The 17,207-nt window shown below is 42.4% G+C and overlaps 1 protein-coding gene across 2 annotated transcripts in view; it reads left to right on the plus strand.

Moving 5' to 3' along the window:
- cd2ap (CD2-associated protein) overlaps positions 1-16,151 on the plus strand; it is a 93,999-nt gene extending 77,848 nt beyond the window's left edge. For both annotated transcript variants that reach the window (XM_085770378.1, XM_085770376.1), the window contains exons 14-19: positions 624-733; positions 3,414-3,532; positions 4,956-5,039; positions 9,800-10,014; positions 11,247-11,310; positions 15,123-16,151. In XM_085770378.1, coding sequence (XP_085626504.1) covers positions 624-733; positions 3,414-3,532; positions 4,956-5,039; positions 9,800-10,014; positions 11,247-11,310; positions 15,123-15,164 — 634 coding nt within the window. In that variant the 3' untranslated portion in view covers positions 15,165-16,151. The remainder of the gene's footprint in view (positions 1-623; positions 734-3,413; positions 3,533-4,955; positions 5,040-9,799; positions 10,015-11,246; positions 11,311-15,122) is intronic.
- Positions 16,152-17,207: the final 1,056 nt, after the last annotated feature.

Here is a 17,207-nt window from a genome sequence, read left to right on the forward strand (position 1 = left end):
ATGGGGGGGCAGCGACACGCCCCCTCTCACATTACCACTGGGCACTGAGGCCAGAGCCAGGCCAGTTGCCGTCGAAGTTGTAAAGTTACAAAAACAGACTTTAGAAAAAACTCTCCAAACTTGAGAGTTTGCAGCGGCTCAGAACTGCCTGGAACTGCCCCCGGGGTTCACTTCAACACGCCAACCTCATGATATGGCACTTCGACGTCCTCTAAAGGTGCGTTCACACCGGACCTTTTATTTTTGTCGCTGTCGCTCGTATCGCTCCTTTGTTGTCGCTCAGCTGCAATCGCTCGTCAGTTTGGCACAGACTCACCTTACCTTTTCGAAAAGGTGAATTTTCGCTCTATCGCTGTGTCGCTGTCGCTCAGAGCCTCAGTGATTTGCATTGACTTAATATTTAAACTCGTCGCCAGCGACAAAAATAAAAGATTCGGAGTGAACGCACCTTAAAGCAAGTATCCAACATTCTAAACATATTTATACGTCTGAAAAGCTGGAAAAACACAATAGGTTCCCTTTAAGAAACTGTGTCTTATAAGAAGGAAAGGAAAGAGTCTCCTATATTGACTGAGGATGTGGATACAGTGAATGTTCTTCAACATTTCCCCCATTTTTTTCAGGCACAATGGAGAGGTGCCTTCCACACGACCAAAGTCCGACTTTGAGCCATTATTGCCCACCAAACCCAAGACACTGTCTGGAGACTGGGGAGAGAAGCCCTCTGATACAGGTCGGTCCAGTGCAGACTCTTTCTAACCACAGTCAAAGTCCAGAGTAATGGGGAAGTTTGTTTATTTCAGCTGCAGAGGAAATGAATGCTACAGTCACATGTAAAGGTGTTTTATTTCAGGTCCTGGTCACTTGAATGTTCTTTCGGTCTGCGTCATTTATCCACAGACTGTTGATGAATGATTTCTTAAACCATGTCTCTCTGTGAGCGATGACTCGCGATAGGCGGTGATGGAGGAAAAAATTGCATCATTTCACAAGTGACAAAAAAATCCAATCGTGGTAGCAGGTCAGCACTTCACAGTCTGGCCAGTAAATAACATGTTGACGCTGTTATTCTCAGACAGGCAGGAGATTGTTAGAATGACTGTGGTTAACATTAGGTTTTCTCTGTATCTTCTGAGATCTTCAACTGACTGTTCTGGATTGATGTTGATTTCAGTGGCGTAAGAACCTCATCAAACCATAAGACTGAATTAGGAGCTATAGTATAGTGTAGTGTAAGAATACCAAAGTAACCAATCAATGGTAAGAAAAATGAAATATTCCTCTTAGAAAAACTGTCAATTAACAGTCTACTTCTTCAGTTTTTGCATATTTTAACTTGGAGCTAGGTTTGGAAAGCTTGATCTGTGCATCCTTATGCATAAGCCTTATACATAACTGCTGCGAAAGTGGAGAGGAAGACTTGCTGCTGTAATTGACATCACCCTCTATAGCCAAAGTATTGCAGTGTACGTCTGAGAGAAATGAAAAAAGACAGGGGGTGATGAGGAAACTGTGGAAAGGAGCATGAACTGACATCATTGAAATGATTAGTAGTTTGGAGGCCGATGTTTTTAGAACAGGATAAGAGATTCATGAGAAGGGGGAACCCAGGGGAACAGGGAGGGGAGGCACAGAAGTCACAGAGAAAATACATCTAATAGAGGTTTAATAGATGGACTGGAGGGTGTTTGACCAGAGAGCTCTGTGTTTATGACAGATGCCTTGTACAGGCGATAAAGAGCTCCTCAGTGTCTCTCACACCACACCACGGAACATGAAAACTCAATCTGTCCTGCAGTCAGGGGTGCTGCCTTCGGCCTGCAGCAGGTTACCAGTGGGTAGGTGCTAAGTGCTTGTCACACAGCCACTGACAAAGTTTTTCTCTGTTATATAATAACAAGTGGGAGTGACTCATTCCTTTACCTGCACAGCCCGCACAACAAGTGTTTACTTTAAGTTCTCATACGTAACTGCAAAACCGCAAATTCTCAGACAAAGGCAGAAGTAGTGACGCGTATCTGATCAACAAACACATGAGAAGCTCTGTGGTACAAATGTAGGAGGTTGTTTGATAAAGAAAGGCTGTAAGTTGGATTCAGTAAAGAACAGAGTCACTTGTTGATCAGTGCTGAGAAATCTGCTCTCCTCTGTAAATATACTGTAGGTGGGGCCGCGATGGAGAGAACATCCCCAGTACGCGAGGATTATTCACAGCAGTTTACACCCACATTGCCGATTTCACACATTGGCCACATGTGGTTTCGCCATAGGTCTTGGCCCAGCCTTGTTTTTGGTCACCGTTGAACTGACACTTATGTTGCAGAAAGTGAAACAAGATTCAGTCCACTGTCCCACAAAAGAATCTAAAAACATATGACGTCATTACAGTGTATGATAATAATCCACCTGATCGTTTACAGTCTTTTAAGATGAGCAAGGTTTGGTTATTTGGCCTGATGATCACTGACTTTAACTCGTCTCTGTTCTACAGAATAAACAACAAAACCATTTCTAAACATGATGTTAGCTGTGAACTGAATTTCTGTTTGTGCCTACACCCTTAAAATCCATGAAGTCTCAATTGCCTAAAGTTTGAAATGCGCTATGCCCTATTTTGGCATGTAGCTTATTTTTTTCTTAATGCGGCTGATTTTAATTTAAAGGGACAACGAGGAGTTTCTATTCGGTTATAAAAAAGTCTCACGTTAATGTGAATGAATCTCCGCTACCCACACTTGTTAATGGGCCCATTTTCGATAAATATATCGATTTGTCTCTATCGTTATTTTGTTATTATTAGTGGTGGCAGAAATGCTGGTCGAGCCGACCAGCGTTTCCTTACTTTCGGTTTCGTGGCGAGTCATGAGAATAACGCAGCTGAATCGCCGTTTATGGTCAGAACTACGACGGTATGTGAACCTCTTCGAACCTCTGACTTTATTTCTTGATGAATGAAAACATGAGTCTGTCTTGCGCCGGTCAAAGAATTTTACGGTGCGCGCGGAGGCTCATAAATGTAGTGTGAAAACGCTTCGCTTTTCCAAAACTCCTCGTTGTCCCTTTAATGTAGAAATCTTGTTGTATTTTGTTTGTATTGATTTCCTAAAATATGTTCTAATCACATTCTGTTGAGTGCAGCCTTTGTCTGCTTGATGGACCATTTCATATTTGAACATATGAGCATATTTTATGGGCCTTTTCTTTTTTTACTTACTGTTATCACTGGCTGGCAGGAAATCAACCTGTGCCTAAGCTGATTGCCAGCCACTTAGATTGCATTCAGATGGAACACAATTCAATTTGTTCAGCCGTGGTTTGTTCTTTTAGTCACGGCTGAAACGCTCCACAGAAAAACAGAAATAATCATTTCTCGTTATTTTTTGTCTTTGTTTCTTTCTGTCGTGTATCCACAGCGGATCTGATGAGTTTTGATGACTTGTCGTCTACCTCGGAGAAGCTCTCTCACCCCACTGCAAACAGACCAAAGATGCCTGGCAGGAGGCTGCCTGCCCAGTTCGGTGGAGGACAATCGGTGAGTTTCCCTTAAGAAATGAGCTCCAGTATCTCAACACAGGTTTAAGTCAGAGCCAGATCCACCGCAGCCAGTACGAGTCTGTCAGAAGGTCTAGCCATTTTCAAGTCAGTTTTATTTTTTGGGATGTTTGGAACAAAAAGTTAGGAAGCAATTTTGGAGCTGAACAACAAACCAATATCATGGGATGTCTCCACAGACCATATTAAATGAAGCTGGATACTTAGTTGGTAGAGTCACTGCAAAAATCACATCATTTCAATGTATATTTAGTGAAATTGAAATGAAAAAATTGCTAACAGAATTGCAGTATCTGTGAAAAATAATAACTATGTTTTTTTGCCTCATTCAGCCTCAGTTTAAATACAAACAACACCTTATATCACTTATAGCTTGTTGACATGAACTCAGGTAAAATTAATCTTTGTCTGTGTTGGTAACATGTTCTCAGAAAGCCGGTGACTCCGTGTTTTGTGAAGGAAAAGAAACATGACTGTGTGCTGGCTGCTGCCTACAGAGAGACGATCCAGCTGTGTCAATTATCAGGAAAATCCTGCTGTTAAACGTCTTATCTAAATGAAGTCTCTTTGAATTTGATACCTGATAAGGTTTGATAGAGAATATGAAAGGATTCAGCTCGGATGAAACATATGCAATTATCATAAAATCCCAAGAAGTTAATCATCTGAAAACATCAGGGATTTCAAATTTACAATGGAAAGCACAACTGATGAGTCCTTTGAATCAGTTGGGGGCATCGCTGCATGAACACCTGCAAGAAGGTTTTTAATCTTGTGCCAGTCCCTGTGCAGGTGCATTCTTATTGATAAAAAATAAACTCATTGAAGTCTGCTATTATGACTTGAATCTAGATGTTTTCAAAGAACATTTTGAATCCCAGCATGCAACACGTCTCCCCTAGTTTCTTTCATTTCTGCTGCTTTTTATACAGCTGATCTGTTATTTCTCTCCCTCAGACTTTTCTCAAATTGTTGTGCATTTCCACAGCTTTCCTATCTCTGTGAGCCCTCGTCTCTCAGTTCTTCTGTGCCTGTCATCTCCCCTCACTCAACCACTGTCACTCACACACTCCAAGGTTGTGTGAGGATGCATCTCCTCTTCCCATTTTATTTATTTATTTTTTGTACCGTCATCAGCAGAACATTTTCCTGGAACAAGAATTCACAATTTGTACTTTGACAGCCACTTCCCCAAGGTGCAGTGAACGCCCACTTAATGGCTGTGTCAAAATAGCAGACAGCTGCAGTCACCCAAGAAACTGTACAAGATTAATGTCACCTTTTGATTGGCACTTCTGTGAATGTCCACACTTGATTTCCACATTTTTTTTGTTTCAGTCCGAAAATCAAATGAAAAATGCTGATGTGAATTGAACAGTAGATGAACTCTTCTTCTCTTGCAGCCCAACAAGGAAGTAAATGTGGAGAAATCCTTCAGGCTCAGTGAAGAGGATTCAGCCAAACCAAAGCTAACAGAAACCAGAAAGGTAAATTACCTGTCACGATAGTTACACATGCTCAACAACACAAATGGCACATTTTCGATCAATAGCCGGATCAATCACTGTTACCTCCCTTCATGTCTTTTGATTTTCTGAGATGTGTCAATATTCATTTTCCAAACATTAATGACACCATCTGTAAGCGTTAGCTGTTGAGTTGTGATAGAAAGCCAACTGCAACAGCCAATCACTGAGTTACACATTCAGGGTTTGGGATTGAGCTAACATATTGTTGAGACTGAGGCTCAGCAGGTACAGTTCAGACAATATCTGATATTAGCTTTAATTGTCAGAAGTTTGCCAGGCAACTCTATCACAGTCATAAATGTACAGTGGCATGCAAAAGTTTGGGCACCCCTGGTCAAAATTTCACAGTTAAACACAGTTCAGCAAGTGGAGGATGAAATGATCTCCAAAATGCATAAAGTTACAGATGACACCGTTTTACATTTAATACCCCCCCCCCCCCCAAAAAAAAGAGTGTTTCATGTTTATGATAGTATAAAATTAACTAATATTGTAAAATGGATTTTGACCGTGATGAAATGATTACTACAGTGAAAAAATCTCACAGTAATTGTGCTAACTAAATTTGAATAGGACTAAATTAGTCTGATTTAGATACAGGTTGGATCAAGCAAACACAGAAAACATTTCACAGATATCTGGTGAAACTAAGGGGCTGCACTTTACAGATCTTAGATTTTTATTTTTTTTATTTTTTTATTTTTTCATTTCTACCTTATTTAAAAACTCTTGGTGGATTGGTGGATTTAAATCCTCTGTCCTCCACATTCCCGTCGCACTGGGTTTAATTTGCGCCTCACCATTAACCTTGCATCACAAATGCTTTACCCTTGGGATGTATTAAAGTGAAAGGATTAAAATGTCCAGTGGACAGGTTGTCTCAGTGTGGGTTGCCAATGCAGAGACCAAAATGTCGTCAATAAATACAATAATAATGATATATAGAGACTAGCGGGCACAGGGCATGCCTTTTAAAAAACACTTATCATAGTTCAACAAAAACTGACAGCAACACAACTGTCAGCACACACATGAACAGGAGAAAATCCACCTCCCTCTTTATACACCTTTGGCTGCTCAATCAATGAATGAACACTACGGTGCTGACGTCATTTGTCACATAATCAATGTAGTACCAGCAAATAAAATGACTATCATTTGATATATTGAACAGTGCAATGAACCCTTAGGATATGGAGAGATTGCCATTGGATGCTACAGTAAATATGATATTAAGAAGCTTTTAAGCTGTTTCTTCCTTTTTTTAATCTCATCTTCTTAACAGCATCAAAGACTGATCTGACAGACAAAAAAGAATGAGAGCTAGTTAACCATATCAGATGAATGACTATTGGTGGCTCAGTTCAACACGGGCAGTTAACAATGAGATTGTGTAGCTACAGATAGGTTCAACATGAAAGAGGCCATGTAAGTTTCACTATTGCTGCATAACCAGTGTTTGCATTAACAGCTGTTTACTCAGCAGTCTCTTTGAAAGTCACAGACAACGTCTGTGGTGGTGGTATTATGCGATGCACAATCACCATTTTGCACCAGACCTGGGTTGTAGAGAGGAAGCTCAGATGAAGTCTGTTCCTACATCCACTTTGCTACACTACTCTACTGTAAATGTGAGAGAGAAGAAACTAAAGTTCAAGGAAACCCAGCAGTGCAGTCGCAGGGGTTTTAACAACGTTGTAGGAACAATAATTAGAACATAAAGAAGGTAAAAGGCTTTTACCCACAAACAGCCTTGCAACGGAAACACACAAGTCAGTTAATTGGCATCTTGCAGACTGCGAAACACGTCTCTGCAGTGTGTGTGTGTGTGTTTGTAACGGAAGAAAGCATGGAGGGGGCGAAATAGACTGAGGCGATGAGAGACACAGTGGACCACCACCTGCTGTTCAGTCTTCCAGTTCAGAATTTCATTAATTGCCTTAAAGCCCCAGTATGTAGGCTAACTTATTTGGCTTTTTATTAGCAAAAATCAAATATTGCTTTAGAATGAGTTGTTACAAGTCGTTACAAATACATAAGTGGGCGACGCACCGAACCGAGGCGGCCATGTTGCATCGCCATTTTTTTACGTTGAGTGGCCGCGCGACCGTAGGTAACCACGGAAACACAAGTTTTCCAGGTAGCGCCTCTTAAAAGTGTCACCACTGTGTAGTGTGAGGAAGGACAGAGGCACTGATGTTGCATTCAGGTGCAGTCAGGCAGACGGCCGTCGGCAAACCAACCGGATGTCATTTTACTGGACGAGAGAAAGACGGTAAAACGTGGGTCAGGTAAACAATACGACATCACCATGACAACATATTGTCACGCCTGTATTGTTTTGCCTCGTGCTGGCGGATCACTTGTTTACATAGAGGCTTGTTTATCATGTTACATGCAGCGTCTGTTATCTGTCTGACGTCTGCCCGATTTCACCTGAATGCAACATCAAGAATGCGTTCAGATATGCAACCGCACCGCTAGATGGGGTAATTCCTACATATTATACCTTTAAGGGGGGGTACACACTACAGGATAATTGCGATTTTTGTCCTGATCTCCCCCTTCCCATCAAGGCCAGCAAAGGCCTGATTGTCTGATGTTTGCAAACGACATCATGTCTGATTTTCCTTTGGTGTGGGGTGTTAGAAGGCGTTGGAAGGAGAGATCGTAAATAATTAACATGTTTAATATTTGTGACTAGAAATCCTATGTGGGTTGTTCTAAGGGGAGCCGAGCACGCACAGTGTCTATCTCTACGTCCCCCGAATTAAAATGGAGGCTCTGCCTTTTATTTACCTGTCGCCATGGTGACTCGCAGTATCGGGGCCAGAGCACACAGCCTCCAACTCGCGCTGCAACACATACAGCCCACATTCCCGCCGTCTCCATGACTTTTTGTTTGTCGTTTTGTTTTGTTTTTTGTGTTGTTTCAGGCAGTAAAAGGCTGAAAAACAACCACCATTGCATCTTCCTGTTCGTCCGCCATGTTTTTTTTATACTGAAGTCACGTTTGACCACGTGAGATTTGGAATATCGAGCGTGAAGAACCTGAAACTCTAGTGAAGAATGGGTCAGTGTGTGGTGTGTTCATAGTGCACACCACACTATGAGATCAGAAGAGAGAGATCTTGTGCAATGATCTGTCTTTTGTTATCATCAAGTGTGTGGTCTCCAAATCTGTGAAGGTTTGAAGAGTAATGTGTATTAGATGCTATCTAGTCTGGATTGGTCATGGTTAAAGACTTAAACCTGGCTGTCCAGCTGGGGATGCACAGTATCAGACCACCCTATCGTTAAAGGGAAACACACACACACATACACACTGAGGCAGACGGTGCAGGCAGAGTAAAGCCTTGCTCAGATCTCTCATAACACAACGGCTCAGGCCTGCAGGTGAAATTACAGGACGTGGTCGTCATCATGTGTGTCCTCGCGCTCTTACAGTTTCAAAATGAGATTCTGACCCTTGTTACAATTTCACCATGACAGTGAAGGAACAGAGCAGAAGAAAAGTATGTGAGCCCTCGGGGGCAGGAGGCATTACAACTGTGAAATTACGGGCTGAAATTGAAGGAGTCAGAATGTAAACAGTCCGGTGACATCACAAAGTTACAAAAGTCCTGAAGGGTTGTGTTCAGTTTCAGTTTCTGAATATAGGCTGTGTGTCTTTCTGAGTGGACTGAGGCTGTGATACTTTCATAATATTAATATAAAACCTAAACCTGATTCACAATAATAAAAAATACAAGGAAATCTACCTTAATACAATGTGGGACCTTAAAACAGAAATAATAGTAAGAGAAAGCACATATTCTTTGAATAGCCAGATGTTGCTCTTGTGTATGAATGAATGAGTGAATGAATGAATGAATTTTTATTTTCATGTCATGCCACCACTATGGCCCATCCCATATGGGATTACAAGACACATTTACTGACAAATACAAAAAATTAGACAGTCCTTCCTGTTGGTATTACCTGCCACACAAGTGTGACACATAAATAAGCAATTTAAGATTACTTTCAGTACTCAACTATATATGGCTCTTGGTCTCATTGCCCAGGCCTTTTCATGAAATAAAGAAAATGCAAATATATTCAACTGAAAAAGATGTTTTAGCTTCTCAGAATCGTCCAACACAGAAATGTGAAAGTGTGAAACGGAGGGAAAAGCTGAGCAGCGACTCTTCCTTAGAAGATAGAGATCATCATTGACTGTCACTGGCATCTGCATAGAGATGAATATACACACTCACACTCACCTTTCACAAAGCTGAAGCTGTTACAAAGTCACATGTAAGAGTTCAATGATGTAAAACCTCCACATACTGGTCTGCAGTGACAGCCAGATGACTCATCCTTCACATCCTCTGTTTTTGACAAATGCACAAATCCATGTGTGACGAACGTCACGGCCACAACACAGGCCTGAATGCTAAACCCCCACTGTGATGCAGTGGTGAAACTCTCATGGTATTAGTCCCCTTACTGTGATACAGTACATTTCTACCCTAATGGAAGTGACCTCTTCCAGGATGTCAGTGCCCTGCACAAAGGGTTAGCTGAATGATTTGAGCATCTTAATAATCATGAATCATGGCCTTCAGTCAGATGAGAGAATATCTTTTGAAAGCACGCTGTTAATCCCTGAAATACATATCCACACCCTGAAAATCTAACCATCTGCCTCCTCTCTTTTCTTGATGTCTTCGCAGCCTTCCACCTTGTCCCCGTCGCCGTCTCTCCATAGGCCCACGCCAGCCAGCGCAGAGACCAAGCCGAGCCCCGCGGTGGCGCCGAGCTCCAACAGCGTCTCTGTGAGCAACAAGGTCCGGCTGGAGCCCGAGGAGCCCAGTTCTCAGATGGAGGAGCTGAGGGGCCAGATGAAGGAGCTGCTGATGTCTGTGGAGCTGCTCAAGGCCCAGCAAATGTAATGAGACTCCATGTGCATGTCAACAGTGTTGGAGTATTCAGTGGGGGGAGGGGCAGAAGGGAAACAACTAAACGCATCACGCGAAGTCTCTCGGAAAGATGTTATTACTCATTTATCTTTCATAGAATACATACTTGGCATTTGGTTTGACAGGAAAGGGAGAGATTTATCTGACAGTGTGAGGGGTGACATGAATTATTATTGGTTATGAGCAGAAGATTTTCTCTTCGTATGCATGCATCCATAATATTCCAGTCACTTTAAGGTCTGTCGAGCATTCTTGTTGTTGCCTAAAGCTTTTTTTCCCCATACAGTATTTCCCCCATTTTCCACATCAAAGTGCTGTTGGTTGCTTAATACATCCCTGTAAGGTTATATATCATAACATACTATATACAGCGGGGGAAAATAAGTATTTAACGCTTCAACATTTTTCTTAGAAAATATATTTCTAATAGAGCTATTGACATATTTTTCACCAGATGTTGGTAACAGCCCAAGTAATGCACACATACAAATAAATCCAAACATCTATGTCCATATATTAAAGGTACAATCCCGGGCGGCTGGATTTACTGCACTAACGATTTATTTTTCGAATTGCACACCCGCCCCCTCTGTCCAATCAGGAATCACAAAAACCACGTCACAAAAAAGCCACATCCTGATGGCATTGGTTACAGACATGTCTGAATGCACCGTTTTATCCATTAATGCCAATATCCAGACCTGAAAAGATTATCATTTCACCATAAATTTGCCACAACCAGATGCTCCTTGAGAGGTTTCTGACAGAATCAAAAGAATACTCGGAAGAGCTGTCCAAGAGCCAAGGACCACTCACAGAGAGCTTTAGAGAGACCTGCAATTAGCAGGTACAGTTGTTTAAAAGAAAAACAATGAGCAATGCACTCAACTGCCATGGCCTCTATGCATGCTCACCATGCAAGTCTATTGACGCGTTCAATACTTACTTTCCCCACTGTATAGGCCCATATCCAAAATCACTGAGCATTAGCCAAATGTGGATGTTTTTGCTCACTGTGTTTGCATTAATGATTTTTTTTTTTTTTTTATTAAAAAAACATTTGTCATAGAGTTAATATGCAACTTGAATGAATCAGCAAAGAACGCACAGTAGACAATGTCTTTAAGTTTTTATACATGTGACAACAGTACACACGTGTTAATGAGTGCGTTTGTGCGTGCGTGTGTGTGTGTGTTTCCAGGAAAGAGATAGCGGAGCTGCGAGGAGAGCTGAACGAGGAGAGGCAAAAGCGCGTGGCCCTGCAGGTAACATTGATCCCCACAACAGCACATGCTGGGCTGTCCACATGCATTACTCTCATTAGTTTAGCCAAATATTGATGCTGTTTGTCACACATGAAAACCTACAGTAAATAAGCACACTGACTAACATGCACACAATTTAATCCAAGTCCTGACTGACAGGTGCAGGGGGTAACAGAGACCTGATGATGATGATGATGATGGCTGGTTTGCAGTCACAGAACTTGTTCATTAAACGAGTTCTGAAATGTCCAGTAATGTTGAGAGACGGGTTTATGGTGGTTTTGCAGTTACCACAATGTTGAGCTGGTTACTTACCAGTCTGGAAGAAATAAGTTCAAACTGCATTCCTCTACCTAGAGCTGTCTTAAAAGGTGGAAAGAAACTTGTTTGTTTTGCTATCGCTTTTTTGCTTGTTTTGAAATTAGCATGCTAACCAGGTAGCTGCATGTCATTACTTTACAATACCAAGTGACTGTAGTGTCCAGTCTGTCCTGCTATTTTTAGAACGGCGGAGCAGAGCCGTGAGCTGCTCAGAGCTACGCTACGGAGGCTCATGGGATTTCTTGGTTTCCCTCATCAAACTCATCAAATACACAATCCAACAACTCCAAAACGCTCTGGTGGACAAGTTGTGACCTGCACATCCACCACGCTATAACGAAATGTTTACAAGACGGAGTTGTTTTCGAGGTAAATTCATGCAAAACCGCTGATGCGTGTTCCTGTGGGGGGCAGTTTTTAGGAAAGCAGTCTCTGCATTTGCCTTGACTCCTTGTCCACCAGAGTGTTTTGGAGTTGTTGGATTCTGTATTTGATGAATTTGATGAGGGAAACCAAGAAATCCCATTAGCCTCCGTAGCGTAGCTCTGAGCAGCTCTGCTCCGCCGTTCTAAAAACAGCTTGCACCGACAATTAAAGGTAACGAACCTACTCCTAAAACTATAGGGATTATGGCAATGCAAACCAAAATGTTGATCTATCCCTTCAAATGAAGTGGCTCATGTACACATGTGCTATCAGTGAATGAATATGCTGGAGGAACACTGGGACCATGGTCTATCTTAGCCTGTATTTTTATCCTTGGATACTTGGCGCAGGGTAAAATGTACTGTTACTGAACATCCTGTTGGCCTTCTGGTCTGAGGCAGATAACATGCAGCTGCAGTTTCCCCTGGGTGAACAGCAGAAGACCAGATTTTTGTTAAATATCAGCCCCATGTCTCTTGTCTTATCTCTACTGTCACCAATCAGATAAATCTTCCTCCAGACGTTGTTTTAAACTTCCCCAACTTGACCTAAAAATGTATTAAAGATATTATCATTATAAAGTTTTAGCATTTCTTTTAACACGTCTGATTCTTTGCAGACAATATTAAAAAGAACAAACAAGTTACATCAAAATCTGTGCAGAGCGGGGCAGTGTTTAGCTCAGTTGGTAGAGCACCCGCCCCAAGTGTTGAGGCTATATAGTAGTCCTTACTGCAGACGGCCCCGGTTCGATTCCCGCGTTGAGCGGCCTTATCCTGCGTGTCCTTCCCCCCCTCTCTGCCTCCTCATTTCCTGTCTCTCTCAACTGTCCTATCAAATGAAGGCATGAGAACTCCCAAAAAAATACTTAAGATTTTTTTTAAATCTGTGAAGCAGAACCAGGACACTGGTCTTTAATCTTTAATCCACCTCACAACAATTTCAGAATGTTTATTTGTTTTGTTTTAAACAATGATACGAACACCTCAACCAGTTTACTACTTCCCTCAGCTCTTCTCCAGCCTCTCCTCCTGCAGTGAGCAGCCTCCTGGTGCTCTAACGTGACCCGGCGTGTGACCATCAGATTTTCCCAGCATGGCCCCCCAATATAAATCACTCCACAGGAGGAGAGAACCTCCTGCGGAGAGCAGCAGGCATACATAGCCTACACACACAAATGCACACAAAGAAACACACACACAAGTCGGAAAAAGATATGGTAAAAAGAGAGAAATTGCCATCACACTTGTGGTCCCTCAGGACTGGAGTGTTTTCCTCCTGGCTCATCGCCGATAGAAGCTGCTTGTATCTCACAGAATGTGTGATTCAATGTGTAAAGACACATTCAACGACAGTCTGTTGTGAGATGCAGAGCCAGTGGGAGGAAGTTTTCTGCACATTTTTACCAAGCAGATCTCATACAATACAAAAATACACCAATACAACGAAGGCCTATGTAGTATTTGTAGCTCATACAGCTTTCTCCTCATCAACTCCTCCCTTCAGTGGAGCCCACCCGCAGTGAGCAGAGAGAAGGAGGAGCAGAGTGTAAATCTGTGCTCTCGCTTTGCAAATCCAAGGACATGGTTTTTGCAAATCTGTGTGTCTCCCAGGGTGTTATGAGGATTTGTCCACTGGCCATGCTCTGCATATATTGTCACTCTACGATACTGTAGAGGTGAACACAACACACTGGTTTGGCTTCACTTTGGATTGTTAAAGGACAATTCCGGGCAAATTCAACTCGGGTATATTTTTCTAACATTTTAGGTCTAAAAGAATGAATCTGAAGATTTTCAGTTTAATTGCTCCTGTTTTGTGGTAGTCTGCTGCTTAGGCTGTTTACATCCCTCAAAGGCACATTTTTTTTTCCACAGACAGCATCAGATGGCTAATCAAACATGCACCCAGAAGTTTATTTACTTCAAGCAAGCCGACGTGTTTGTAAAACTAGACACACAGACACAAACGGTAGCTCCAACTGCACGTGAATACACCGAGCATGTCAACTTGGGTCTCGCGCAAGACTCTGGGAGACTTTGAATTAGATCTAGTTTTACAAATCCATCAGCTGATCAGCAACAATGGCAACAATGAACCGTGGGCTTACTTGCAGTAGTGAGGAGGTTAAATTTCTTATTAATATTTGGGCAGACGAGTGTTTAACTGAATGGATGGATGCTTCCTCCACGACAATGCACCGCAGTCAGCTTGGAAAGGCTGGTGGACTCACGGCTTGAGTTTGCGTCTTTCTTTTCTTTTTGCCACCGGCTTTCCTGTCTTGTGTACATTATTAAAAGGCCAAGACGACACGCTGCTGGTGCTCCATTATATTTTGGGAGCAGTTGCCGATGGTCCACCTCCTTCGGTTGCCAAGTAACCAGTCAATTTGTTCCGATACATGTGTCAGTTACGTTCTCACTACAAACAAACCACTCCAGGGCTCGGATGGAAACGAGCTGAGACCGCCTCTCCCAAGCGATCTCGGCTCGCTTGTTTTGTTCCGCATCGAGTGCGATTGCTGTGTTCACATCTGACCAACCGAACCGATCTATGACGTAAAACACTCCCTGTTTCGGAACAAATGATCAGGTGTGAAAGCGCCTCTGGATTGTAACCAAAAGCCTCAAACTTGTTCCTCAGTCCTAAATGACCATCATCTTTCATTAGACTGAGAAAAAACACACACGACCTAATACGTACAGTATACAGTACAATAGAGGACTTAGCTGTCCTATCAGTCAATTTCATAGTCGTCTGTCTCTATAACCTTTGACAATATGGTGGATCAGTGTGAACACGCCTTGTTAAAGATTTGCTGCTCCATCACGTGGCTTCATTGTCATTCCCATTCTCCTAATCCCCACCACTAAAACATCCCGTCCACAGCAGGACGCCTCCACCACTGTGCTCCACAGCAGGGGGACGATGAGTCATGAGCTCAGTCTCCTCTGGCTTCACAGCACTGTGAAGTATTTCACCAGAAGTTGGTCTAGTTTCCTGATCTGAGCCTGTGTGTGTGTGTGTGTGTGTGTGTGTGTGTGTGTGTTTGCGTGTCCTCGCAGATGGAGATTGAAAAACTAAAGCGGAGCGTCCACTCGACGTGAAGCCGGTGCGGCAGCGAGCAGCGAGCCTGGACGTCAGCGTCCGGCCTGTGGACCGGGCAGAGAGCAGGAGGAGCGGCTGATTGGCTGGAGAGCAGGCTGGGGAATCACATGACCCACCTCCAGCACAATCCTCTATCAGTCATCTACAAAAAAATAAACTCTCCCCACATTTGTAAGATTTACATTTTGCACATATAATTTTTTTTTTCAAGCTAGATGTAATTAAGTTACAGATGTATATGTTTCTCTTTTTTTATTATTATTTTGCTAACACAAGAAAACTGAGGCCTTACTTCAAACTACTGCGCTGGACTGTAACTCTGCCACTCACACTCTCTCCCCTTCACTCTGGTGTTCCTCGCTCTCTCTCAGGGACGAGGTTCACTCTCAGTACTACTGACTTTGTATAAAGCAGGGGGCGCTTGTTTTTGTTTTTCCTGGCCTAATTTTCATTCTCGTCATTTTTTTTTTCTTTTTATAATGCACAAATAGTTGATTTAAAAAAAAATACAGTAAGAAAATGTTTGATTTCAGTTAAACAACTTTGGATCCTCACAGCAAATAATTTAGTCTTTGTTCCATGGCGCCTGTCGGCAGTACTCCACTCCACGGCTGCAGCCGCTCAGAGAGAGAGAGAGAGAGAGAGCTCTGCTTTCTGTTTTTCTTCGTCTTTTTATATGTTTTCTAGCATTCCTATCCAGGGTAACACTACTGTGCCTGTTAAAAACAAAACTATAAAGTGTTTGTAATGGGAGCTTACATTTACCACGATGGTGTCTGGAAATATCCGCAGCATGATATTGTATATCTATATTTTTTAAGTCTACTGACATGCCTAGTCAAATGCTAAACAGAGGGCCTCGTCTATGCTGGTCTCTTCTATTTTTGTCAAACTGTTGCATATTATATTGGGAATGTTCTCAAGACGTTCATCCAGGAACTCTGCAGGTGATGCAGACAGCCTCCACGTGCAAAAACAAAACAAAACACGAACTCAAGGAAAGAGATGTTTATGGAAACGATGGCCTCATTGCGATCATCTCCATTTTTAATCTGGCCATTATCATCCCTGCAATCCCTGACACAGTCCACTCTACCTCCTCCTCTCCTGTCTCCCATTACTCTTTGACTCCAAGTGAAATCATTTCATCTCAGAGGAGCCTTCTCTGAAACGCGTCCTGCACAGCACAGCACAGCACAGCACAGCACTCACCGGTCGTCCTGTGGTTGTCGTACATGCGTCCGCCTGCCGTCTCATCTACATTCCAAGTACATAAGATAACTGGAAGCACAAATTAGAGCATCAAATATTAATGAATTAAACTAGTGTTGTTTTTATTCTCGCTCTGTTTGGAGGAGCAAGTGGTTAAAGCCCCTTTGTGTAGAATAATGTGTGATTATAAAAAAAAAAAAAATCTTCAAACAATCCCACTGCAAATTGCTTTGATCTATGCACCTGTCAAAATGTCGTTTTAGCCGCGTTAGCGTCACAGCTCTTCAGATCGGATGCTATCAGTTGCTTGGTCAGTTCACCGCTGTGGTGAAATGGAAGAGATAATTTTAGATAAATACTGGAACCTTTGGTGCAGACCGTCATGGCCCCTGCAGGACGACTGTGATCATCTCCTGTGTTGAAACACCACAACTGGGTCAGAAATGCGTCAGACATTTATCATCCTCAGACCTCTCCTTCGTCTTTGTTGATTCCCTGGTTCTTCATGTTGCACTGTCATCAAGTCAACTTTTTTTTCTTTTTTTTTTAGAGTAGCTTTAACAACTTGTTTTGGTGTCTTCTCCGCCCACCAGTGATGTCACACACCCATGGAGTACACTGTCACAGGTGTTCAGCTGCAGCAATCAATTATATGTCGTATAAAAACACAACATAAGTCACAGGGATGTATGTTTTTGAAGGTGGAGATATCTTTGGTCACGCTGTTACGAGACACACTATAGGAGTATGTTAACATTTAGTTAAAGGGATAGTTCAACATTTTGGCAAATTGGCCCATTGTCATAATCCCTATAGTTTTAGCAGTAGGT

This window comes from Trachurus japonicus, chromosome 24 (genome assembly GCF_045865225.1).
Source record: "Trachurus japonicus isolate A0001 chromosome 24, Traja_1.0".
NCBI classification, from domain to species: domain Eukaryota; kingdom Metazoa; phylum Chordata; class Actinopteri; order Carangiformes; family Carangidae; genus Trachurus; species Trachurus japonicus.